The 27,002-nt window shown below is 41.4% G+C and overlaps 1 protein-coding gene across 3 annotated transcripts in view; it reads left to right on the top strand.

Moving 5' to 3' along the window:
* Positions 1-27,002, top strand: part of grip2b (glutamate receptor interacting protein 2b) — a 234,409-nt gene that overhangs the window by 11,941 nt on the left and 195,466 nt on the right. For all 3 annotated transcript variants that reach the window (XM_014168262.2, XM_045705195.1, XM_014168261.2), the window contains exon 2: positions 16,325-16,405. In XM_014168262.2, the coding sequence (XP_014023737.2) occupies positions 16,325-16,405 (81 nt within the window). The remainder of the gene's footprint in view (positions 1-16,324; positions 16,406-27,002) is intronic.

The raw sequence follows: 27,002 nt of genomic DNA, 5'->3' as shown, positions 1-27,002 counted from the left end.
TATGTTAGTCCGGATAATGTGACAGCACAAAATACTCATTTCTGTTGTTCAATGGAGTGGACAATAAAGTTGCTTTATTCTATTGTACTACAGTCTTCCACTGACATAATAACTACTTCACTGCTTATATCAGCTTGCATGTTATATATCCCCAGAGAGTATAAGGACACTTCAGTAGCTCCATCGGAAACGTGGTAGTCTACTAGTTCAGTACAAGTTCATCACACATCGGGGAGCCAACGCAAGTTTTCAGCTCCAAGCAGAGATTAGTCATCATCTCTGATTCGTTAGAATAGATCCATGGGAAACATACTACCAGTTCATCTGAGTCGTTAGAATAGATCCATGGGAAACATAGTACCAGTTCATCTGAGTCGTTAGAATAGATCCATGGGAAACATAGTATCAGTTATAGATCCATGGGAAACATAGTACCAGTTCATCTGAGTCATTAGAATAGATCCATGGGAAACATAGTACCAGTTCATCTGAGTCGTTAGAATAGATCCATGGGAAACATAGTACCAGTTCATCTGAGTCATTAGAATAGATCCATGGGAAACATAGTACCAGTTCATCTGAGTCGTTAGAATAGATCCATGGGAAACATAGTACCAGTTCATCTGAGTCGTTAGAATAGATCCATGGGAAACATAATACCAGTTCATCTGAGTCGTTAGAATAGATCCATGGGAAACATAGTACCAGTTCATCTGAGTCGTTAGAATAGATCCATGGGAAACATAGTATCAGTTATAGATCCATGGGAAACATAGTATCAGTTATAGATCCATGGGAAACATAGTACCAGTTCATCTGAGTCATTAGAATAGATCCATGGGAAACATAGTACCAGTTCATCTGAGTCGTTAGAATAGATCCATGGGAAACATAGTACCAGTTCATCTGAGTCATTAGAATAGATCCATGGGAAACATAGTACCAGTTATAGATCCATGGGAAACATAGTATCAGTTATAGATCCATGGGAAACATAGTATCAGTTATAGATCCATGGGAAACATAGTACCAGTTCATCTGAGTCGTTAGAATAGATCCATGGGAAACATAGTACCAGTTCATCTGAGTCGTTAGAATAGATCCATGGGAAACATAGTACCAGTTCATCTGAGTCGTTAGAATAGATCCATGGGAAACATAGTACCAGTTCATATGAGTCATTAGAATAGATCCATGGGAAACATAGTACCAGTTCATCTGAGTCGTTAGAATAGATCCATGGGAAACATAGTACCAGTTCATCTGAGTCGTTAGAATAGATCCATGGGAAACATAATACCAGTTCATCTGAGTCGTTAGAATAGATCCATGGGAAACATAGTACCAGTTCATCTGAGTCGTTAGAATAGATCCATGGGAAACATAGTACCAGTTCATCTGAGTCGTTAGAATAGATCCATGGGAAACATAGTACCAGTTCATCTGAGTCGTTAGAATAGATCCATGGGAAACATAATACCAGTTCATCTGAGTCGTTAGAATAGATCCATGGGAAACATAGTATCAGTTATAGATCCATGGGAAACATAGTATCAGTTATAGATCCATGGGAAACATAATACCAGTTCATCTGAGTCGTTAGAATAGATCCATGGGAAACATAGTATCAGTTCAAAGTGGGTTCATCCTCCTCCTGTGCTACGTCTTGTTGGCAGGTTATGACTGCTGCTGTGTAAACAAACCATAAAACATGGTGGCACTGCACGGGCACCTAGCACATTACTCCAGGAGCCGACCGACCAACCGACCTGGGGTCAGTCTGATATAATAAAGTCTATTCTGAGCGATCAAAGGCAGTTGTCACCTATATTAAACACATATTTACCTCTACAATCCTCCTATGGCCATTATATCCCCAAGAGAGAGGCTGAACAGAGTGTGTTGAGCTGAAAAAGAGTAAACTAATGAATTTCTAGGATAGCTGTTGAATAAACACCTCAAGAGATTATCTAGTGAAGCAGCACCTTATCAGACACAGACGCACAGCTATGATGCAGACAGTAATCCATGGTGACACAGCTGTCGAGGGAAAAACACCCCGCCGACCGCTTGTCACTTCCAACATACCGTGCCGAGCGCGGCTTTGATCAAAAATGCAGGAGTGCACACCCACTCACATCCCTCCGTCTCATATCCCTCCGTCTCTCTCATCTCTCTCTCCATCTTCCCTCCCTCTGCCTCATCCCTCAATCCAAACCAGTTTCACTAGAGGGGTGCATCAAGTTAGAAAGAAACCTTGTGGAGAGCAGAGCCTGAGTCGTGACAAGCAACAAGCACGCCCAAAACAACACAGTTTGTCTTATGCTCAGCCAGCTAACCCAGTCGTGATGTTCTGGAATAAGCCAACAAGCACACCCCAAACAACACAGTCTGTCTTATGCTCAGCCAGCTAACCCAGTCGTGATGTTCTGGAATAAGCCAACAAGCACACCCCAAACAACACAGTCTGTCTGTCTTTAGCTGTGCAAGCTATCCTAGCCGTGATGCTGTGGAACAAGCATGCCCCAAACACAGTATTTCTGTCTTTAGCTCTGTGGGCTAACTCAATCAGCGGGACTGGGATGGTTGCTAGCAGAGGAAGAAAAAACGCTCGTAACTTCCAGCTACTCTTCAACTTCCAGCTACTCTTCAACTTCCAGTTACTCTTCAACTTCCAGCTACTCTTCAACTTCCAGCTACCCTTCAACTTCCAGCTACTCTTCAACTTCCAGTTACTCTTCAACTTCCAGCTACTCTTCAACTTCCAGTTACTCTTCAACTTCCAGTTACTCTTCAACTTCCAGCTACCCTTCAACTTCCAGCTACTCTTCAACTTCCAGTTACTCTTCAACTTCCAGCTACTCTTCAACTTCCAGCTACTCTTCAACTTCCAGTACTCTTCAACTTCCAGCTACTCTTCAACTTCCAGCTACCCTTCAACTTCCAGCTACTCTTCAACTTCCAGCTACCCTTCAACTTCCAGCTACTCTTCAACTTCCAGTTACTCTTCAACTTCCAGCTACTCTTCAACTTCCAGCTACCCTTCAACTTCCAGCTACTCTTCAACTTCCAGCTACCCTTCAACTTCCAGCTACCCTTCAACTTCCAGTTACTCTTCAACTTCCAGTTACTCTTCAACTTCCAGCTAAATAATACTAGAGCCACACGAATTACATAATTTGAACGCAGCTCAATTAGTATGTTTCCCTCCTGTTGTGAGTTACATGCCCATAGGCTTCATAGTGGACGTGTGGTAGTGTTACGTATGGTGGTGTGTCTGTGTGTGTGTGTGTGTGTGTGTGTGTGTGTGTGTGTGTGTGTGTGTGTGTGTGTGTGTGTGTGTGTGTGTGTGTGTGTGTGTGTGTGTGTGTGTGTGTGTGTGTGTTTGTGTGTGTGTGTGTGTGGTTTGTCAGGTGTGGAGGTGTATTTAGTCTCTCTGTGTGTGGAAGTAGAGAGACGTGCACCCTGCCATCCCTTGCATTATCTGCCCATTACTCTCTGTGTGTGTGTGTGGGTGTTAGACCAGCAGTCATGCTTCCTGCCTCCTAGTCCATTGTCTCCCTGTCCCCCTGGTCCTTATAATGACTGCTAATTAAAACCTGAATGGGCTCCCTGAATCACACACACTCACACAATGAGATTAACTTGTTGGTACATAATGTTTCCACCATCTTTTCCTATGACTAAAAAGAGCTCCTGGACATCAGAAAAGTGATCACTAACCTTGATTTGGATGAAGATTTGTACTTCAATGAGTCGGTGGTGCAGGACATACAGTGCCTTGCGAAAGTATTCGGCCCCCTTGAACTTTTCAACCTTTTGCCACATTTCAGGCTTCAAACATAAAGATATAAAACTGTAATTTTTTGTGAAGAATCAACAACAAATGGGACACAATTATGAAGTGGAACGAAATTTATTGGATATTTCAAACTTTTTTAACAAATAAAAAACTGAAAAATTGGCTGTGCAAAATTATTCAGCCCCCTTAAGTTAATACTTTGTAGCGCCACCTTTTGCTGCGATTACAGCTGTAAGTCGCTTGGGGTATGTCTCTATCAGTTTTGCACATCGAGAGACTGACATTTTTGCCCATTCGTCCTTGCAAAACAGCTCGAGCTCAGTGAGGTTGGATGGAGAGCGTTTGTGAATAGCAGTTTTCAGTTCTTTCCACAGATTCTCGATTGGATTCAGGTCTGGACTTTGACTTGGCCATTCTAACACCTGGATATGTTTATTTGTGAACCATTCCATTGTAGATTTTGCTTTATGTTTTGGATCATTGTCTTGTTGGAAGACAAATCTCCATCCCAGTCTCAGGTCTTTTGCAGACTCCATCAGGTTTTCTTCCAGAATGGTCCTGTATTTGGCTCCATCCATCTTCCCATCAATTTTAACCAACTTCCCTGCCCCTGCTGAAGAAAAGCAGGCCCAAACCATGATGCTGCCACCACCATGTTTGACAGTGGGGATGGTGTGTTCAGGGTGATGAGCTGTGTTGCTTTTACGCCAAACATAACGTTTTGCATTGTTGCCAAAAAGTTCGATTTTGGTTTCATCTGACCAGAGCACCTTCTTCCACATGTTTGGTGTGTCTCCCAGGTGGCTAGTGGCAAACTTTAAACGACACCTTTTATGGATATCTTTAAGAAATGGCTTTCTTCTTGCCACTCTTCCATAAAGGCCAGATTTGTGCAGTATACGACTGATTGTTGTCCTATGGACAGAGTCTCCCACCTCAGCTGTAGATCTCTGCAGTTCATCCAGAGTGATCATGGGCCTCTTGGCTGCATCTCTGATCAGTCTTCTCCTTGTATGAGCTGAAAGTTTAGAGGGACGGCCGGGTCTTCGTAGATTTGCAGTGGTCTGATACTCCTTCCATTTCAATATTATCGCTTGCACAGTGCTCCTTGGGATGTTTAAAGCTTGGGAAATCTTTTTGTATCCAAATCCGGCTTTAAACTTCTCCACAACAGTATCTCGGACCTGCCTGGTGTGTTCCTTGTTCTTCATGATGCTCTACGGTGAAGCATGGTGGTGGCGCTTTAAACGGACCTCTGAGACTATCACAGAGCAGGTGCATTTATACGGAGACTTGATTACACACAGGTGGATTCTATTTATCATCATTAGTCATTTAGGTCAACATTGGATCATTCAGAGATCCTCACTGAACTTCTGGAGAGAGTTTGCTGCACTGAAAGTAAAGGGGCTGAATAATTTTGCACGCCCAATTTTTTAGTTTTTTATTTGTTAAAAAGGTTTGAAATATCCAATAAATTCCGTTCCACTTCATGATTGTGCCCCACTTGTTGTTGATTCTTCACAAAAAATTACAGTTTTATATCTTTATGTTTGAAGCCTGAAATGTGGCAAAAGGTCGAAAAGTTCAAGTGGACCATGCCCTAATCCCTGAGACTCAGGAAGAGAAAGAGACAGCTCAAGAGAGGCCGACGTGCGGGCACCCAGGCGAAATTACATCGGCAATAAACCACCTCTACCCTGTCTTCTATTGACCAATGTACAGAATCAATGGTTGATGAGCTCCGTTCGAGACTATCTTATCAACGGGACCTGAAGAACTGGAATATCCTACGTTTCTCGGGAGTTGTGGCTGAAAAGGTCAATATAGGAAGGTATTCAGACCCCACATTTTGTTACGTTTCAGCCTTAATCTAAAATTTATTCAATATAATTTTTTTCTCATCAATCTACGAACAATACCCGATAATGATAAAGCAAAAACAGGTTTTTAGACATTTTCGCAAATGTATTATATGTTAAAAGCTGAAATAGCTTTTTTACATGGGTATTCAGACCCATTGCTATGAGACTCTAAATTGTGCTCAGGTGCATCCTGTTTCAATTGATCATCCTTGAGATGTTTCTATACTTGATTGGAGTCCACAGGTGGTAAATTAAATTAATTGGACATAATTTGTAAAGGCACACACCTGTCTATATAAGGTCCCACAGTTGACAGTGCATGTCAGAGCAAAATTCAAGCCATGAGGTCGAAGGAATTGTCCATAGAGCTTCGAGACAGGATTGTGTCGAGGCACAGATCTGGGGAAGGGTACGAAAACATTTCTGCAGTATTGAAGATCCCCAAGAACACAGTGACCTCCATCATTCTTAAATGGAAGAAGTTTGGAACCACCAAGACTCTTCCTAGAGCTGGCCGCCTGGCCAAACTGAGCAATCAGGGGAGAAGGGCCTTGGTCAGGGATGTGACCAACAAAATGATGGTCACTCTGACAGAGTTCCAGAGTTCCTCTGTGGAGATGGGTTAACCTTCCAGAAGGACAACCATCTCTGCAGCACTCCACCAATCAGGCCTTTATTATAGAGTGGCCAGACGGAAGCCACTCCTCAGTAAAAGGCACATGATGGCCCGCTTGGAGTTTGCCAAAAGGCACCTAAAGGATTAACAGACCATGAGAAACAAGATTCTCTGCTCTGATGAAACCAATATTGAACTCATTGGCCTGAATGCCAAGCTTCACGTCTGGAGGAAACCTGGCACCATCCCTACGGTGAAGCATGGTGGTGGCAGCATCATGCTGTGGGGATGTTTTTCAGCAGCAGAGACTGGGAGAGTAGTCAGGATCGAGGGAAAGATGAACAGAGCAAAGTACAGAGAAATCTTTGATGATAACCTGCTTCAGAGCGCTCAGGACCTCAGACTGGGGCGAAGGTTCACCTTCCAACAGGAGAACGACCCTAAGCACACAGACAAGACAACGCAGGAGTGGCTTCGGGTCAAGTCTCTGAATGTCCTTGAGTGGCCCAGCCAGAGCCTGGACTTGAAACCGATTGAACATCTCTGGAGAGACCTGAGAATAGCTGTGCAGCGACACTCCCCATCCAACCTGACAGAGCTTGAGAGGATCTGCAGAGAAGAATGTGAGTACAGGTGTGTCAAGCTTGTAGTGTCATACCCAAGAAGACTTGAGGCTGTTAATCGCTGCCAAAGGTGCCTCAACAAAGTACTGAGTAAAGGGTCTGAAAACTTATGCAAATATGATATTTCATTTTGTTTTTGTATTTTCATTTTTTCCATTTCTAAAAACCTATTTTTGCTTTGTCATTATGGGGTATTGTGTGTAGATTGATGAGGGGAAAAAACAATCTAATCAATTTTAGAATAAGGCTGTAATGTAACAAAATGTGGAAAAAGTCAAGGGGTCTGAATACTTTCTGAATGCACTGTAGATCTATCTGTTTTTTTCTCTGCATCGGCAGGACAGAACGTTAGCGTCGGGCAATCTCAAGGGCGGAGGTGTGTGTCTCTTTATTAACAACAGCTGGTTATTCATCTCTAATATTAAGGAAGTCTCAAGGTTCTCCTCGCCTGAGTAAGAATACCTCAATGTAAGCTGTAGACCATACTATTTACCAAGAGAGTTTTCATATACACTGAACAAAAATATAAACACGACATGTAAAGTGTTGTTCTCATTTTTCATGAGCTGAAATAAAAAATCCCAGACATTTTACATATGTGTTTACATCCTTGTAAGAGAGCATTTCTCCTTTGCCAATATAATCCATACACCTGACAGGTGTGGCATATCAAGAAGCTGATTAAAAAGCAGGATCATTACACATTGTGCTGGGGATAATAAAAGGCCACTTTAAAATGTGCAGTTAAGTCACACAACACAATGCCACATATTTGTCAAATTTTAAGTGAGCGTGCAATTGGCATGCTGACTGCAAGAATACCAGAGCTGTTGCCAGAGAATTTAATGTTATTTTCTCTACTGTTACGACTGTTAAGACCTGGCTCATAGTTCGTAACAACAAAGGGAGACCATGCATGACTTAAATGTAAAAAGAAGTAGATGTATTAAACTAAATAATAATAAATACAAAAATGTAACGTAAGCTGTAGACGTCTGTACTATCAGTAGTGTATGCAGTGTGTGGATGAATGGTGAGGGGGTTGTATGGTGAAAACAGAACAAAAACAAAAGGCGGTGGTAGCCAGCCTACCAGTCAGGGAAGAAAGTCAGTGGCTTCCCTTATAGCCTGCAGGCCAAGCCTGCCCAGTTGTGCCACATCAGCTGACGATCCTCCCAGCTCTGCCTACCAGCCTCCTGCAACAAGCAGACTACCAAACAGGAGATCCCAGCAGACAGAGTGGGAGGGATGTCACAAAAGCTGCCTTTAATGTCGTTTTAGAAAATTTGACAGTATGTCCAACCGGCCTCACAACCGCAGACCACGTATAACCATGCCAGCCCAGGACCTCCACATCCGGCTTTTTCCCCTGCGGGATCGTCTGAGTGGGTGTGGAGAGGGTGCTAAGGAGTATTTCTGTCTGTAATAAAGCCCTTTTGTGGGGAAAAACTCATTCTGATTGTCTGGGCCTGGCTCCCCAGTGTGTCAGCCTGGCTGCCAAGTGGTCGGGTCTATGCCCTCCCAGGCCCACCCATGGGTGCACCTCTGCCCAGTCATGTGAAATCCATAGATTAGTGCCTAATGAATTTATTTCAATTGACTGATTTCCTTATATGAACTGTAACTCTGAAAAATCGTTAAAATTGTTGTAGGTTGCATTTATATTTTTGTTCAGTATAACTGTCTATTTACCACCACAAACGGATGGTGGCACTAAAACAGCACTCAATGAGCTGTATAGGGCCATAAGGAAAGAAGAAAATGCTCATCCAGAGGCGGCGCTCCTAGTGGCCGGTGATTTTAATGCAGGCAAACTGAAATCAGTTTTACCTACTTTCTACCAGCATGTGCAATTAGAGGAGAAACAACTCTACATCTCTCCGCATGCATAAATGCATACAAAGCTTTCCCTTGCCCTCCATTTTGAAAATCTGACCATATTCTCCTGTTTCCTACTCACAAGCAAAAACTCAAACAGGAAGTACCAGTGATGCACCCAATGCGGAAGACTTGCACAAACTGGAATATGTTCTGGGATTCATACGATGTCATTGAGGACTTTACCACATCACTCACTGGCTTCATTAATAAGTGCATCGACGACGTCGTCCCCACAGTGATAGTACATGCATATTCCAAACAGAAGCCATGGATTAGATGCATCATCCGCTCACCCAAGCTAAAGACTGGAGCTGCCACTTTCATGGAGCGGGACACTAATTCGGATGCTTATAAGAAATCCTGCTACGACCTGCGATGAGCCATCAAACAGGCAAAGTGTCAATACAGTACTAAAAATCATACTATCCGGGCTCTGAAGCTCATCGGATATGGCGGAGATTGCAAACTATCACGGATTACAAAGGGAATCCCAGCCGCAAGCTGCATAGTAATGCAAGTCTACCAGACGAGCTAAATGCCTTTTATGCTCGCTTCGAGGCTAGCAACACTGAACCATGTGGTAGAGCACCAGCTGTTCCGGACAACTGTGTGATCACGCCCTCCATAACCAATATGAGTAAGACCTTTGAACAGGTTAACATTCACAGACAGATTACCAGGATGTGTACTCAGAGCATGAACTGACCAGCTAGCAAGTGTATTCACTGACATTTTCAACCTCTCCCTAACCCAGTCTGTAATACCTACATGTTTCAAGCTGACCACCATATACCATTTACTCCTCAGGAGGCTGAAAATATTTGGCATAAGTCCTCAGATCCTCAAAAGTTCTACAACTTCACCAATGAGAGTATCTTGACTGGCTGCATCACCGTTTGGTATGGCAACTGCTTGGCATCCGATCGCAAGGCGCTACATAGGGCCAGTGCGTACGGCCCAGTACATCATTGGGGCTGAGCTCCTGGCCATCCAGGACCTCTATACTAGGCGGTGTGAGAGGAAGGCCCTAAAAATGGTCAAAGACTCCAGCCACCCATGTCATAGAATGTTCTCTCTGCTACCACACGGCAAGCGGTTCCGATGCACCCCCACGCCATAAGACCGCTAAATAGTTAGTTAAATAGTTAACCAAGTAGCAACTCGGACTATCTGCATTGACCCATTTTGCACTCACGTCTTTTGACTCATCACATACACTGCTAGTAATGTTTATTATCTATCGTGTTGCCAAGCCACTTTATTCCTAGTTATATGTACATACCTACCTCAATTACCTCAGATAAGACCTGTGCCGTTCATCTCAACAGTAATCAGGGGCCATTCAGCTGGACTGGTAATGGCGAGGAAAGTAGAGAAACGGAGAATCTCACAAGAAATATTATTGCGTTTTGCATCCCAAATGGAACGCTATTCCCTATATAGTGCACTACTTTTGACTAGGGCCTATATTATAACTAGGGAACAGGGTGCAATTTTTGACGTAACCAGGGCTTTGTATTGTTCACAGTTTATTTTAAAGTTGGGTGATCAACATGAACAACCTATTTTCACTCACATCTGTTCCTATACAGATTGAATGGGAACATCCTGCTGGGTTTGTTTGTGAATACTTTTTTTTTCCCAAATTCATGTTGGCAAAGTTTAGTTATTAAAGTAACAAAACATCTACTTCAAGCAATTATCATTTTCAACAACATATGGGTTTTTACCATTTAGATTCTGCATTAACGATATTCTTTCCCACTTGAAAAACCAAAGCCATCATTTTATCTTAATCTGGAATGGTTGGGAACAGTCAGGGATGATAGTTTTACTATTCCACAGTGCAGTACGCCAGTATTCCATCTCCTGCCATGTGTAACCCACTTTGATGCTTGTAAGGATGAGCTGAAGAAAAAAGAAAAAAACGATGACTGAGGTTCCAAAGTTAGGTAGCTAGCCTAGCGTCACGGCTAAATCGTCTCCTTTGATAGGTGACTAGGACGATTTTTAAGCCCTCTGGCGTCGGGATTAAAGCTGTGCAAAGTCAAGTGTTTCATCACTGCATGCAGAGGCTGATAGGACTGAAAGGCTTGGAGGGAGATGGAGCGGAGGGAGGGAGGGGAGGAGTAAGAGAGGAGGGAGAAGAGGGAGATGGAGTGGAGGGAAGGGGAGAGAGATAAGCTTTTTCAGTTGACTCCAACTCTTCCAGTTGGCTCTTGTGTTCTCAGTCGTCTTACTTGAGGTAAAACAAAATAAATCTCAGCTGGTGATTTAATGTTGATACATTTCTTTGTGTAGATACAACAGGGTCAGCAGCAACAGAGAGCAGACAGATGCACGGACAGACTGGTGTGTAGCATGTTAATGTAGTAGATCTCTTAACACAGGCTGAGGTCCTGGTTAAAAGTAGTACTCTAAATAGGGAATAGGGTGTCATTTGAGACATAGCCATATGCCTATTCCCTATATAGTGCAGTACTTTTGACCAGATCTCAATAGCTCCAGGTTAAAAGTAGTGCACTAAATAGGGAATAGGGTGTCATTTGAGACAGAACCCATACGTATGCACAGGCAGGTCCTCTGGTGCTGGAGTGTTAATAGGAACACACTGCTCAGACAGGTTCCTAGTACACACACACACACACACACACACACACACACACACACACACACACACACACACACACACACACACACACACACACACACACACACACACACACACACACACACACAATCTAGAACAATGGGAGTGATTAGAGTCGTCTCTCTGAGTGAAAGAAATGAAGCACACCTGTGAGGAAGAACAACAGCCTCCAGCCGTACTTGACTGTAAAAACTAAGCACCAGATAGACACAGACCTTCTGTTTCTTCAACACTCTCTCTTTCTCTCTGAAGGCTATAGATTAACAACACTGCTGAATCGCACTCTCTCTTTCTCTCTGCAGGCTATAGATTAACAACACTGCTGAATGTAAAACAGAAGGCTATAGATTAACAACACTGCTGAATGTAAAACTAAATGGTATAGATTAACAACCCTGCTGAATGTAAAACAGAAGGCTATAGATTAACAACACTGCTGAATGTAAAACTGAATGGTATAGATTAACAACCCTGCTGAATGTAAAGGTATAGATTAACAACACTGCTGAATGTAAAGGTATAGATTAACAACACTGCTGAATGTAAAGGTATAGATTAACAACACTGCTGAATGTAAAACTGAATGGTATAGATTAACAACACTGCTGAATGTAAAACTGAATGCTATAGATTAACAACACTGCTGAATGTAAAACTGAATGGTATAGATTAACAACACTGCTGAATGTAAAACTGAATGGTATAGATTGACAACACTGCTGAATCTAAAACTGAATGGTATAGATTAACAACACTGCTTAATGTAAAACTGAATGCTATAGATTAACAACACTGCTGAATGTAAAACTTAATGGTATAGATTAACAACACTGCTGAATGTAAAACTGAATGGTATAGATTTAACAACACTGCTGAATGTAAAACTGAATGGTATAGATTAACAACACTGCTGAATGTAAAACTGAATGGTATAGATTAACAACACTGCTGAATGTAAAACTGAATGGTATAGATTAACAACACTGCTGAATCTAAAACTGAATGCTATAGATTAACAACACTGCTGAATGTAAAACTGAATGCTATAGATTAACAACACTGCTGAATGTAAAACTGAATGGTATAGATTAACAACACTGCTGAATGTAAAACTGAATGGTATAGATTAACAACACTGCTGAATGTAAAACTGAATGGTATAGATTAACAACACTGCTGAATGTAAAACTGAATGGTATAGATTTAACAACACTGCTGAATCTAAAACTGAATGCTATAGATTAACAACACTGCTGAATGTAAAACTGAATGCTATAGATTAACAACACTGCTGAATGTAAAACTGAATAGTATAGATTAACAACACTGCTGAATGTAAAACTGAATGGTATAGATTAACAACACTGCTGAATGTAAAACTGAATGGTATAGATTAAGAACACTGCTGAATGTAAAACTAAATGGTATAGATTAACAACACTGCTGAATGTAAAGGTATAGATTAACAACACTGCTGAATGTAAAGATATAGATTAACAACACTGCTGAATGTAAAACTGAATGGTATAGATTAACAACACTGCTGAATGTAAAACTGAATGCTATAGATTAACAACACTGCTGAATGTAAAACTGAATGGTATAGATTAACAACACTGCTGAATGTAAAACTGAATGGTATAGATTTAACAACACTGCTGAATGTAAAACTGAATGGTATAGATTAACAACACTGCTGAATGTAAAACTGAATGGTATAGATTAACAACACTGCTGAATGTAAAACTGAATGGTATAGATTAACAACACTGCTGAATGTAAAACTGAATGGTATAGATTAACAACACTGCTGAATGTAAAACTGAGTGGTATAGATTTAACAACACTGCTGAATCTAAAACTGAATGCTATAGATTAACAACACTGCTGAATGTAAAACTGAATGCTATAGATTAACAACACTGCTGAATGTAAAACTGAATGGTATAGATTAACAACACTGCTGAATGTAAAACTGAATGGTATAGATTGACAACACTGCTGAATCTAAAACTGAATGGTATAGATTAACAACACTGCTGAATGTAAAACTGAATGGTATAGATTAACAACACTGCTGAATGTAAAACTGAATGCTATATATTAACAACACTGCTGAATGTAAAACTGAATGGTATAGATTAACAACACTGCTGAATGTAAAACTGAATGGTATAGATTTAACAACACTGCTGAATGTAAAACTGAATGGTATAGATTAACAACACTGCTGAATGTAAAACGGAATGGTATAGATTAACAACACTGCTGAATGTAAAACGGAATGGTATAGATTAACAACACTGCTGAATGTAAAACTGAATGGTATAGATTAACAACACTGCTGAATGTAAAACTGAATGGTATAGATTAACAACACTGCTGAATGTAAAACTGAATGGTATAGATTAACAACACTGCTGAATGTAAATCTGAATGGTATAGATTAACAACACAGCTGAATGTAAAACTGAATGGTATAGATTAACAACATTGCTGAATCTAAAACTGAATGGTATAGATTAACAACACTGCTGAATGTAAAACTGAATGCTATAGGTTAACAACACTGCTGAATGTAAAACTGAATGCTATAGATTAACAACACTGCTGAATGTAAAACTGAATGGTATAGATTAACAACACTGCTGAATGTAAAACTGAACGGTATAGATTAAGAACACTGCTGAATGTAAAACTGAATGGTATAGATTAACAACACTGCTGAATGTAAAACTGAATGGTATAGATTTAACAACACTGCTGAATGTAAAACTGAATGGTATAGATTAACAACACTTCTAAATGTAAAACTGAATGGTTTAGATTAACAACACTGCTGAATGTAAAACTGAATGGTATAGATTTAACAACACTGCTGAATGTAAAACTGAATGGTATAGATTAACAACACTGCTGAATGTAAAACTGAATGGTATAGATTTAACAAAACTGCTGAATGTAAAACTGAATGGTATAGATTAACAACACTGCTGAATGTAAAACTGAATGCTATAGATTAACAACACTGCTGAATGTAAAACTGAATGGTATAGATTAACAACACTGCTGAATGTAAAACTGAACGGTATAGATTAACAACACTGCTGAATGTAAAACTGAATGGTATAGATTAACAACACAGCTGAATGTAAAACTGAATGGTATATATTAACAACACTGCTGAATGTAAAACTGAATGGTATAGATTAACAACACAGCTGAATGTAAAACTGAATGGTATAGATTAACAACACTGCTGAATGTAAAACTAAATGGTATAGATTTAACAACACTGCTGAATGTAAAACTGAATGGTATAGATTAACAACACTGCTGAATGTAAAACTGAATGCTATAGATTAACAACACTGCTGAATGTAAAACTGAATGGTATAGATTAACAACACTGCTGAATGTAAAACTGAATGCTATAGATTAACAACACTGCTGAATGTAAAACTGGGAGCAGAGCGAGAGGAATGCCTCCTCCTGAGTATGACAGTGACAAAGACAGATCATTGTGCTGCCTAATTTCTGGTGTGAAGACAGGGCTTTTGGAATATATTAGTGTGTGTGTGTGTGTGTGTGTGTGTGTGTGTGTGTGTGTGTGTGTGTGTGTGTGTGTGTGTGTGTGTGTGTGTGTGTGTGTGTGTGCGTGTGTGCGTGCATGCGTCCATGCGTGTGTGTTCCTGCAGGCATAGAGGGAATAGATAGCGGAAGTGTTCTATCTAATATCAGGCATAAGGAACAGAACTCCAGGGGTAATTATTGATGGCAGGTCCCATAGCAGCAAAGAGTGAAAGTATTAATTTATGGATCAAGTTTGAAGGAAATTAAGACTGTGGCATTACATGAATTATGAATCCTCTTCTCCACACTCAAAACAATGTGTCCTAATGTATCACTTCACTTCCTAACAGAGATCCAGACAGCTGTGACAGAATAAGACAAACCCAGGCTTAAGTAACACAGACAGTAAACTCAAGCTTAAGTAACACAGATCGTAAACCCAGGCTTAAATAACACAAACAGTAAACCCAGGCTTAAGTAACACAAACAGTAAACCCAGGCTTAAGTAAAACAGACAGTAAACCCAGGATTAAGTAACACAGACAGTAAACACAGGCTTAAGTAACACAGACAATAAATCCAGGCTTAAGTAACACAGACAGTAAACCCAGGCTTAAGTAACACAGACAGTAAACTCAGGCTTAAGTAACACAGACAGTAAACTCAGGCTTAAGTAACACAGACAGTAAACCCAGGCTTAAGAAACACAGACCGTAAACTCAGGCTTAAGTAACACATACCATAAACTCAGGCTTAAGTAACACAGACAGTAATCCCAGGCTTAAGTAATACAGACAATAAACCCAGGCTGAAGTAATACAGATAGTAAACCCAGGCTTAAGTAATACAGACCGTAAACTCAAGCTTAAATTACACAGACAGTAAACCCAGGCTTATTAGTCTGGCAAAATGAAAATGAGAGAAATCTGTAATTTTTTTGTTTACTGTTAGAGTGGATCCTAAATGTGTTCTAAGCTCTCAGAACAAAAGGATTTCCTTTATCTCTCCAAACAGAACTCACAGCTGCATGCTTTACAGTTGTTGGTCACGTTTGCATCTGCATATACTAGGGAAGCCATTAGCAACGCTTACCCCAGCTCATCTACTAGCTCTGTTCCAGAGCCAGTAGATGACCCTACTCTATGGTTGCGTCTCAAACTACACCTTATCCCGCAAATGCAGTGCTGTGCATTACTTTTGTTCAGAGCTACAGCTACTGTGGGCTGTGTTTAAAATATGTGCACTACATAGGGAATAGTGTGGGATTTGTGACACATCCCTATAATAGCCCTGTTTTCTCCCCCTTCCTTCCAGATGATGGTCCTTACTCTAAAGGGAACAAGGACTCACAGGGGACAGACAATTCCTTGCCCTCCAGGAGACAGAGTATCCCAGGTACACTACTGAGTTTCTTTACTGTCTGGCTGCTCATCTCAGCTCTCTCTCTCTGGTCTCTCTCTGGTCTCTCTGGGCTCTCTCTGGTCTCTCTCTGGTCTCTCTCTGGTCTCTATCTAGTCTGTATCTGGTCTCTCTGGTCTATCTGGCCTCTCTGGTCTCTCAGCTCTCTCTCTCTCTGGTCTCTCGGGTCTCTATCTAGTCTGTATCTGGTCTCTCTGGTCTCTATCTGGTCTATCTGGCCTCTCTGGTCTCTCAGCTCTCTCTCTCTCTGGTCTCTCTCGGGTCTCTTTCGGGTTTCTATCTGGGCTAGCTGGTCTTTATCTGGTCTCTCTCTGGACTCTATCTAGTGTCTCGGGTCTTTTTCTGTTCTTTCTGGTCTCTTTCGGGTCTCTCTGGTCTCTCTCGGGTCTCTCTCTTGTCTCTATCTAGTCCCTCAGGTCTCTCTAGGGCTGTATTTGTTCTCTCTGGTCTCTCAGGTCTCTCTGGTCTCTATCTGGTCTCTATCTGGTCTCTCTGGTCTCTATCTGGTCTCTCTGGTCTCTATCTGGTCTCCTACTCCACAGCTCTATCTGGTCTCTCTCTCCTCGCATTTACAGTACAGAGCTTACAGCTCGCTCTCTCCTTCTCTCTCTGAGTTTATTTTCCTGCTCTTCATGAGTTATCGCTCTGGTCTCTCTGGTTCTCCACACCTCACAGCTCTCTCTCTCTCTCTGTCCCCACTCTCTCCTAGTAGGGATGGCTTGCTTCTGCCCTGAAGAGTACACGCCTGGATGGGTGTGATATTGGCTGTCTATCAGGCTTTCTCCAGTCCCCTGTTGGTTGGGCCTGGATTTTTCTTATCACTTCTCCAGTCCCCTGTTGGTTGGGCCTGGATGGTTGTGATATTGGCTGTCTATCAGGCTTTCTCCAGTCCCCTGTTGGTTGGGCCTGGATGGTTGTGATATTGGCTGTCTATCAGGCTTTCTCCAGTCCCCTGTTGGTTGGGCCTGGATGGGTGTGATATTGGCTGTCTATCAGGCTTTCTCCAGTCCCCTGCTGGTTGGGCCTGGATGGGTGTGATATTATGATGTGGAGTTTGTATTCTGCTGCCTCACGCTGCACATTTTATTAATGTGCATGTTTGCAAAGTGTTTACTATGCGTTATGTACAGTGGGGGAGGGTAACATCAAACATAAAGAATGTATGTCTTTTTTGTTCTTCCAGATTCATGACTGCTGTATAGAAATACTGCATCCCTCATTATGATAAAAGCCAACTGTGTTACTTTTCTTACTGTGCTGAATGTCATAGTATTTAATATTTTAAGAAATATAATTTAGAATGAAATCCCCTAGCCAGGTGGTTACTCAACTCTTACCCTACAAGGTGTTCTGTTCTACCTGATAATAAATTACACATACTGTACCTGGTGTCCCAGGTATAAATCAGTCCCTGATCAGAGGGGAACAATTAAAAAAATGCAGTGGTACCGGCTTCGAGGACCAGACTTGAGTTTGTGGGCCCTAGACTGTAACCGGATTATATTTGAACACAGAATTTAATCTGAAATGTAACATTTCACTGTGCTTTAAGTTCAGCCTGTATCCTGAGGCTAAATGTGAAGTGGTATAATTATAGTGTGGCGATAACTGTATGTTTAAACACGATGCAGATCATAGCTCCTTTCACAGTCTGACGCCAGCTGTGTTGAAACAACCAGGTGACACTGTTCAAATTAGACTAATCCACACTTGAAATGCGTACCCTTTTAGATATACATATCAAGGGTGTGCAAGATCAAGGGTGTGGGGTTTCCACGTTTCCACGTCACCAATAACAAAATAACAAAAAGAATGCAAAGGGGAAGTTTATTAGGGGTTTTCATACATTGGGGAAGAGGGGGAAATGCACCAATCACCTCAATCAAATGTATTTATAAAGCCCTTCTTACATCAGCTGATGTCTCAAAGAGCTGTACAGAAACCCAGCCTAAAATCCCAAACAGCAAGCAATGCAGGTGTAGAAGCACGATGGCTTGGAAAAACTCCCTAGAAAAGGCCAGAACCTAGGAAGAAACCTAGAGAGGAACCAGGCTATGAGGGGTGGCCAGTCCTCTTCTGGCTGTGCCGGGTGGAGATTATAACAGAACATGGCCAAGATGTTCAAATGTTTATAGATGACCAGCAGGGTCAAATAATAATAATCACAGTGGTTGTAGAGGGTGCAACAGGTCAGTATCCTCAGGAGCAAATGTCAGTTGGCTTTTCATAGCTGATCATTCAGAGTGTCTCTAGAGAGTTGAAAACAGCAGGTCTGGGACAGTTGGTCTTGGTTCGCTCCTCCTCTGCCCCTTTGTGCAGTTCCTATGCTTCCTGGCTGATGTTTTGGTCACTTTTGAATGCTGGCGGTGCTTTCACTCTAGTGGTAGCATGATAAGGAGTCTACAACCGACACAAGTGGCTCAGGTAGTGCAGCTCATCCAGGATGGCACATCAATGCGAGCTGTGGCAAGAAGGTTTGTTGTGTCTGTCAGCGTAGTGCCCAGAGCATGGAGGCGCTACCAGGAGACAGGCCAGTACATCAGGACACGTGAAGGAGGCTGTAGGAGGGCAACAACCCAGCTGCAGGACCGCTACCTCCGCCTTTGTGCAAGGAGGGGCAGGAGGAGCACTGCCAGAGCCCTGCAAAATGACCTCCAGCAGGCCACAAATGTGTATGTGTCTGCTCAAATGGTCAGAAACAGACTCCATGAGGGTGGTATGAGGGCCCGACGTCCACAGGTGGGGGTTGTGCTTACAGCCCAACACCGTGCAGGACGTTTGGCATTTGCCAGAGAACACCAAGATTGGCAAATTCGCCACTGGCGCCCTGTGCTCTTCACAGATGAAAGCAGGTTCACACTGAGCACATGTGACAGACGTGACAGTCTGGAGACGCCGTGGAGAATGTTCTGCTGCCTGCAACATCCTCCAGCATGACCGGTTTGGCGGTGGGTCAGTCATGGTGTGGGGTGGCATTTCTTTGGGGGGCCGCACAGCCCTCCATGTGCTCGCCAGAGGTAGCCTGACTGCCATTAGGTACCGAGATGAGATCCTCAGACCCCTTGTGAGACCATATGCTGGTGCGGTTGGCCCTGGGTTCCTCCTAATGCAAGACAATACTAGACCTCATGTGGCTGGAGTGTGTCAGCAGGTCCTGCAAGAGGAAGGCATTGATGCTATGGACTGTCCCGCCCGTTCCCCAGACCTGAATCCAATTGAGCACATCTGGGACATCATGTCTCGCTCCATCCACCAACACCACAGACTGTCCAGGAGTTGGCGGATGCTTTAGTCCAGGTCTGGGAGGAGATTCCTCAGGAGACCATCCGCCACCTCATCAGGAGCATGCCCAGGCGTTGTAGGGAGGTCATACAGGCACGTGGAGGCCACACACACTACTGAGCCTCATTTTGACTTGTTTTAAGGACATTACATCAAAGTTGGATCAGCCTGTAGTATGGTTTTCCACTTTAATTTTGAGTGTGACTCCAAATCCAGACCACCATGGGTTGATAAATTGGATTTCCATTGATTATTTTTGGGTGATTTTGTTGTCAGCACATTCAACTATGTAAAGAAAAAAGTATTTAATAAGATTATTTAATTCATTCAGATCTAGGATGTGTTATTTTAGTGTTCCCTTTATTTTTTTGAGCAGTGTATATACAGTTGGGGAAAAAAGTATTTGATCCCCTGCTGATTTTGTAAGTTTGCCCACTTACAAAGAAATGATCAGTCTATAATTTTAATAGTAGGTTTATTTGAACAGTGAGAGACAGAATAACAACAAAAATCCAGAAACACGCATGTCAAAAATGTTATAAAATGATTTGCATTTTAATGAGGGAAATAAGTATTTGACCCCTCTGCAAAACATGACTTAGTACTTGGTGGCAAAACCCTTGTTGGCAATCACAGAGGTCAGACGTTTCTTGTAGTTGGTCACCAGGTTTGCACACATCTCAGGAGGGATTTTGTTCCACTCCTCTTTGCAGATCTTCTCCAAGTCATTAAGGTTTCGAGGCTGACGTTTGGCAACTCGAACCTTAAGCTCCCTCCACAGATTTTCTATGGGATTAAGGTCTGGAGACTGGCTAGGCCTCTACAGGACCTTAATGTGCTTCTTCTTGAGCCACTCCTTTGTTGCCTTGGCCGTGTGTTTTGGGTCATTGTCATGCTGGAATACCCATCCACAACCCATTTTCAATGCCCTGGCTGAGGGAAGGAGATTCTCACCCAAGATTTGACGGTACATGGCCCCGTCCTGTGATGCGGTGAAGTTGTCCTGTCCCCTTAGCAGAAAAACACCCCCAAAGCATAATGTTTCCACCTCCATGTTTGCCGGTGGAGATGGTGTTCTTGGGGTCATAGGCAGCATTCCTCCTCCTCCAAACACCGCGAGTTGAGTTGATGCCAAAGAGCTCCATTTTGGTCTCATCTGACCACAACACTTTCACCAGTTGTCCTCTGAATCATTCAGACGTTCATTGGCAAACTTCAGACGGGCATGTATATGTCTTCTTGAGCAGGGGGACCTTGCGGGCGCTGCAGGATTTCAGTCCTTCACGGCGTAGTGTGTTACCAATTGTTTTCTTGGTGACTATGGTCCCAGCTGCCTTGAGATCATTGACAAGATCCTCCCGTGTAGTTCTGAGCTGATTCCTCACCGTTCTCATGATCATTGCAACTCCATGAGGTGAGATCTTGCATGGAGCCCCAGGCCGAGGGATATTGACAGTTCTTTTGTGTTTCTTCCATTTGCGAATAATCGCACCAAATGTTGTCACCTTCTCACCAAGCTGCTTGCCGATGGTCTTGTAGCCCATTCCAGCCTTGTGTAGGTCTACAATCTTGTCCCTGACATCCTTGGAGAGCTCTTTGGTCTTGGCCATGGTGGAGAGTTTGGAATCGATTGATTGATTGCTTCTGTGGACAGGTGTCTTTTTTACAGGTAACAAGCTGTGGTTAGGAGCACTCCCTTTAAGAGTGTGCTCCTAATCTCAGCTCGTTACCTGTATAAAAGACACCTGGGAGCCAGAAATCTTTTTGATTGAGAGGGGGTGAAATACTTACTTCCCTCATTAAAATGCAAATCAATTTATAACATTTCTGACATGCGTTTTTCTGGATATTTTTGTTGTTATTCTGTCTCTCGCTGTTCAAATAAACCTACCATTAAAATTATAGACTGATCCTTTCTTTGTCAGTGGGCAAACGTACAAAATCAGCAGGGGATCAAATACTTTTTCCCCCGACTGTATATGTATTATATTATATTTGATCTGCTGCATTGCACTGTTGACTGCTTCTGTAAGATGCAGCATGTATCGGGGACAGTCTGTCTTCAATTATCATTGATGCAGGCAATAACTGATACATTTAGTGCTATAATTAAAGTTGAAAGGTACAGGTAAGGTGCACTGTAGTTCCATCAGATAGATACAGTGCCTTCAGAAAATATTCACTCCCCTTGACTTTTTCCAAATTTTGTTGTGTTACAAAGTGGGATTTAAAATGATTAAATTGTCTTTTTTTTGTCAACGATCTACACACAATACTCTGTAATGTCAAAGTGGAAGAAGAATTAGGAAATGTGTAAAACATACATGAAAAACATAACACTAACGTATATTGATTAGATTAGTATTCAAATCCCTGAGTCAATACATGTTAGAATCACCTTTGGCATCGATTACAGCTGTGAGTCTTTCTGGGTAAGTATCTAAGAGCTTTCCACACCTGAATTGTGCAACATCTGTCCATTATTATTTTCAAAAGTATTCATATTGGTTGTTGATCATTGCTAGACAACCATTTTCAGGTCTTACCATAGATTCTCAAGTAGATTTAAATCAAAACTGCAACTCGGCCACTCAGGAACATTCACTCTTCTTGGTAAGCAACTTCAGTGTAGAGTTGGCCTTGTGTTTTATGTTATTGTCCTGCTGAAAGGTGAATTAATCTCCCAGTGTGTGGTAGAAAGCAGAATGAACCAGGTTTTCCTCAAGGATTTTGCCTGTGCTTAGTTCCATTCCATACATTTTTTATCCTGAAAAACTCCCCAGTCCTTAACGATTACAAGCATACCTATAACATGATGCAGCCACCACTATGCTTGAAAATATGGAGACTGGTGCTCAGTAATCTGTTGTATTGGAACACTTTGTATTCAGAACAAAAAGCCACATTTCTTGCAGTATTACTTTAGTGTCTTGTTGCAAACAGGTGCATGTTTTGGAATATTTTTATCTGTACAGGCTTCCTTCTTTTCACTCTGTCAATTAGGTTAGCATTGTGGAGTTACTACAATGTTGTTACTTCAATGTTGTTGATCTATCCTCAGTTTTCTCCTATCAGTCATTAAACTCTAACTGTTTTAAAGTCACCATTGGCCTCATGCTGAAATCCCTGAGCGGTTTCCTTCTTCTCCGACAACTGAGTTAGGAAGGACGACTGTATCTTTGTAGTGACTGGGTGTATTAATACACCATCCAAAGTGTAATAAATAAACTTCACCATGCTCAAAGGGATATTCAATGTCTGCTTTTTTTTATTTCTGCCAATAGATGCCCTTCTTTGCGAGGTATTGGAAAACCTCCCTGATCTTTGTGGTTGAATCTGTGCTTGAAATTCACAGCTCGACTGAGGGACCTTAAAGATAATTGTATGTGTGGGGCACAGAGATGAGGTAGTCATTAAAATAGCATGTTAACTTCTATGGGCTAGCGTCCCACCCTAGTCAACAGCCAGTGGAATCGCGTGGCGCGAAATACAAATACCTAAAAAATGCTATAACTTCAATTTCTCAAACGTGACTATTTTACACCATTTTAAAGACAAGGCTCTCGTTAATCTAACCACATTTTCCAATTTCAAAAAGGCTTTACAGCGAAAGCAAAACATTAGATTATGTCAGGAGAGTACCCTGACAAAAATAATCACACAGCCATTTTCAAAGCGAGCATATATGTCACAAAAACCAAAACCACAGCTAAATGCAGCACTAACCTTTGATGATCTTCATCAGATGACACTCCTAGGACATTATGTTATACAATACATGCATGTTTTGTTCAACCAAGTTCATATTTATATCAAAAAACAGCTTTTTACATTAGCATGTGATGTTCAGAACTAGCATACCCATCGCAAACTTCCGGTGAATTTACTAAATTACTCACAATAAACGTTCACAAAATACATAACAATTATTTTAAGAATTATAGATACAGAACTCCTTTATGCAATTGCGGTGTCAGATTTTAAAATAGCTTTTCGGCGAAAGCATAGTTTGCAATATTCTGAGTAGATAGCTCGGCCATCACAGGCTAGCTAATTTGACACCCACCAAGTTTGGTGCTCACTAAACTCAGAATTACTATTAGAAAAATTGGATTACCTTTGCTGTTCTTCGTCAGAATGCACTCCCAGGACTTCTACTTCAACAACAAATGTTGTTTTGGTTCCAAATAATCCATAGTTATATTGAAATAGCTCCGTTTTGGTCGTGCGTTCAGGTCACTATCCGAAGGGTGACACACGAGCGCATTTCGTGACAATTTTTTTTTAAATATTCCATTACCGTACTTCGAAGCATGTCAAACGCTGTTTAAAATCAATTTTTCTGCAATTTTTCTCGTAAAATAGCGATAATATTCCAACCGGGCGACGTTGTAGTCATTCAAAGGCTGAAAGAAAAATGTTTAGAATTCTCATGAACGCGCATCTCCAGTGTCACTGTCCCCAGCCTGACCACTATCCAAATTCTCCTGCTGTTCCTCGCCCAGAGACAGGAGACACATCATTCCACTTTCTGGCGCCTTCTGAGAGCCAATGGAAGCCTTAGAAAATGTCACGTTACAGCAGAGATGCTGTATTTTCGATAGAGATGCAACAGAAGGATAAGAAATTGTCAGACAGGGCGCTTCCTGTATGGAATCTTCTCAGGTTTTGGCCTGCCATATGAGTTCTGTTGTACTCACAGACACCATTCAAACAGTTTTAGAAACTTTTGAGTGTTTTCTATCCAAATCTACTAATTATATGCATATTCTCGTTTCTGGGCAAGAGTAGTAACCAGTTTAAATCGGGTACGTTTTTTATCCGGCTGTGCAAATACTGCCCCCTAGCCCCAACAGGTTAAACATTATTATTGCACACAGAGTGAGTCCATGCAACTTATTATGTGACTTGTTAAGCAACTGTTTACTCCTGAACTTCTTTAGGCTTGCCATAACGAAGGGGTTGAATACTTATTGACTCGAGATATTTCAGTAACAATTTCGAAAAACATATTTCCACTTTGACATTATGGGGTAGTGTTAGTAGGCCAGTGACAAAAATGGAAATGTAATCCATTTTAAATTCAGGCTGTAACACACGAAAATGTGTAAAAAGTAATGGGGTGTGAATACTTTCTGAAGGCACTGTATATCTGTCCTCTTCTTCCCTGGGTGTTTCGGTTTTTGATACACCAAAGTTGTATTGGTTGTGTTGAGGTTGATATAGTGAGGTTGTATTGAGGTTGATGTGCTGAGGTTGTACTGAAGTTATATTGAGGTTGATACACTCAGGTTGTTTTGAGATTATGAGGTTGATACAGTAAGGTTGTTTTGATGTTGTATTAAGGTTGTTACTCTGATGTTGTATTGAGGTTGTTCCACTGATGTTGTATTGAGGTTGTATTAAGGTTGTTCCACTGATGTTTTATTGAGGTTGTTCCACTGATGTTGTATTGAGGTTGGTACTCTGATGTTGTATTGAGGTTGATACTCTGATGTTGTATTGAGGTTGATACTCTGATGTTGTTTTGAGGTTGATACACTGTTGTTGTATTGAGGTTGATACTCTGATGTTATATTGAGGTTGTTCCACTGATGTTGTATTGAGGTTGATACTCTGATGTTGTATTGAGGTTGGTACTCTGATGTTGTATTGAGGTTGGTACTCTGATGTTGTATTGAGGTTGATACACTGATGTTGTGTTGAGGTTGATACACTGATGTTGTATTGAGGTTGTTCCACTGATGTTGTATTGACGTTGATACTCTGATGTTGTATTGAGGTTGATACTCTGATGTTGTATTGAGGTTGATACTCTGATGTTGTATTGAGGTTGGTACTCTGATGTTGTGTTGAGGTTGATACACTGATGTTGTATTGAGGTTGATACACTGATGTTGTATTGAGGTTGTTCCACTGATGTTGTATTGACGTTGATACTCTGATGTTGTATTGAGGTTGATACTCTGATGTTGTATTGAGGTTGATACTCTGATGTTGTATTGAGGTTGATACTCTGATGTTGTATTGAGGTTGATACACTGATGTTGTATTGAGGTTGTATTAAGGTTGTTATACTGATGTTGTATTGAGGTTGGTACTCTGATGTTGTGTTGAGGTTGATACACTGATGTTGTGTTGAGGTTGATACACTGATGTTGTATTAAGGTTGTTCCACTGATGTTGTATTGAGGTTGTTCCACTGATATTGTATTGAGGTTGATACACTGATGTTGTGTTGAAGTTGATACACCGACTGATGGTGTATTGTCTCCAGCTCATAGGAAAGAGGGTGGTGGACTCAAAGGGATAATCATGTGGAACAAGAAGAGGATGCTCCATTTCAGAAATGTACAGCAGGGATGTATAGTCAGGGTTTAACTGCTCCTCAAAGCACCTTATCTAACACTTATTGGAAACTTGAAAAACAGTTTTCATTCCAGACTGTTATGGTAGAGAGATCAGAGATCAGTTACAAGTGACTGACACAGATAATAGAAGGAAGTGATACTTGTGAAATTAGTTTCTGTTCCTCTCAGTTTGAAAGGACTGTATCTCAGTCTATCTTTCTTAGAGAGGGATTTGTTGTTTCCATCGGTTCGAACTCACCGGTTTTTCTTCTCAACAAAATGACTAAAAGTACAATCTTCAGGCATTGTCAACAAAAACACAATTAAGTTCTGAACATTCACTGTAGCTCATTTGGTTTCCTGGAGTTGTTTTCCATGCAGGACATTGTTTGTAGTATTGCTATAGAACATTTCCTCCTTTCCATTTCTCCCACTCGGTCTCATGTCATGTTGTGTTCTCATTAGAACACAGTCAGTTAAGCGATCAGGCTTTATTTTGCCTCAGTCCTTCTCTGTCGCAATTGAATGCCTTGTCACTGTTACAGCATTTAGATTAGAAAGACAGTGAGTCTCTCATAGAAGCAGGAAAAGGCATGGGTCCCTTTTACCGTCTGTACTATAGGTCTACTGTTTATAGACCTAGATATTAGGTAGCCTGGAATCCACCCTGACTATCACTGTTGTTTTACTATTGTTTCACTTTAACAATAGTGACATGGAGGTAATTATCATTGTTAATTCCAGGCTAGGGTCATAGCTTTCAATCTGGTTGTGTATGTCTTGATTATTGCCTTTCTTGACGTCTGTTAGCGATAGCTACTGAATGTGTTAAATTCCCAATCTGTGATATTTACAGACGTTTTGAAAGTTGTTAAAATGTGGGAGTAGACCTTACAGGTGATATTTACAGACGTTTTGAAAGTTGTTAAAATGTGGGAGTA

This window comes from Salmo salar, chromosome ssa22 (assembly GCF_905237065.1).
Source record: "Salmo salar chromosome ssa22, Ssal_v3.1, whole genome shotgun sequence".
Lineage (NCBI taxonomy): Eukaryota > Metazoa > Chordata > Actinopteri > Salmoniformes > Salmonidae > Salmo > Salmo salar.
Note: the sequence above shows the minus strand (reverse complement) of the source record. Positions and strands in the feature narration are given on the sequence as shown.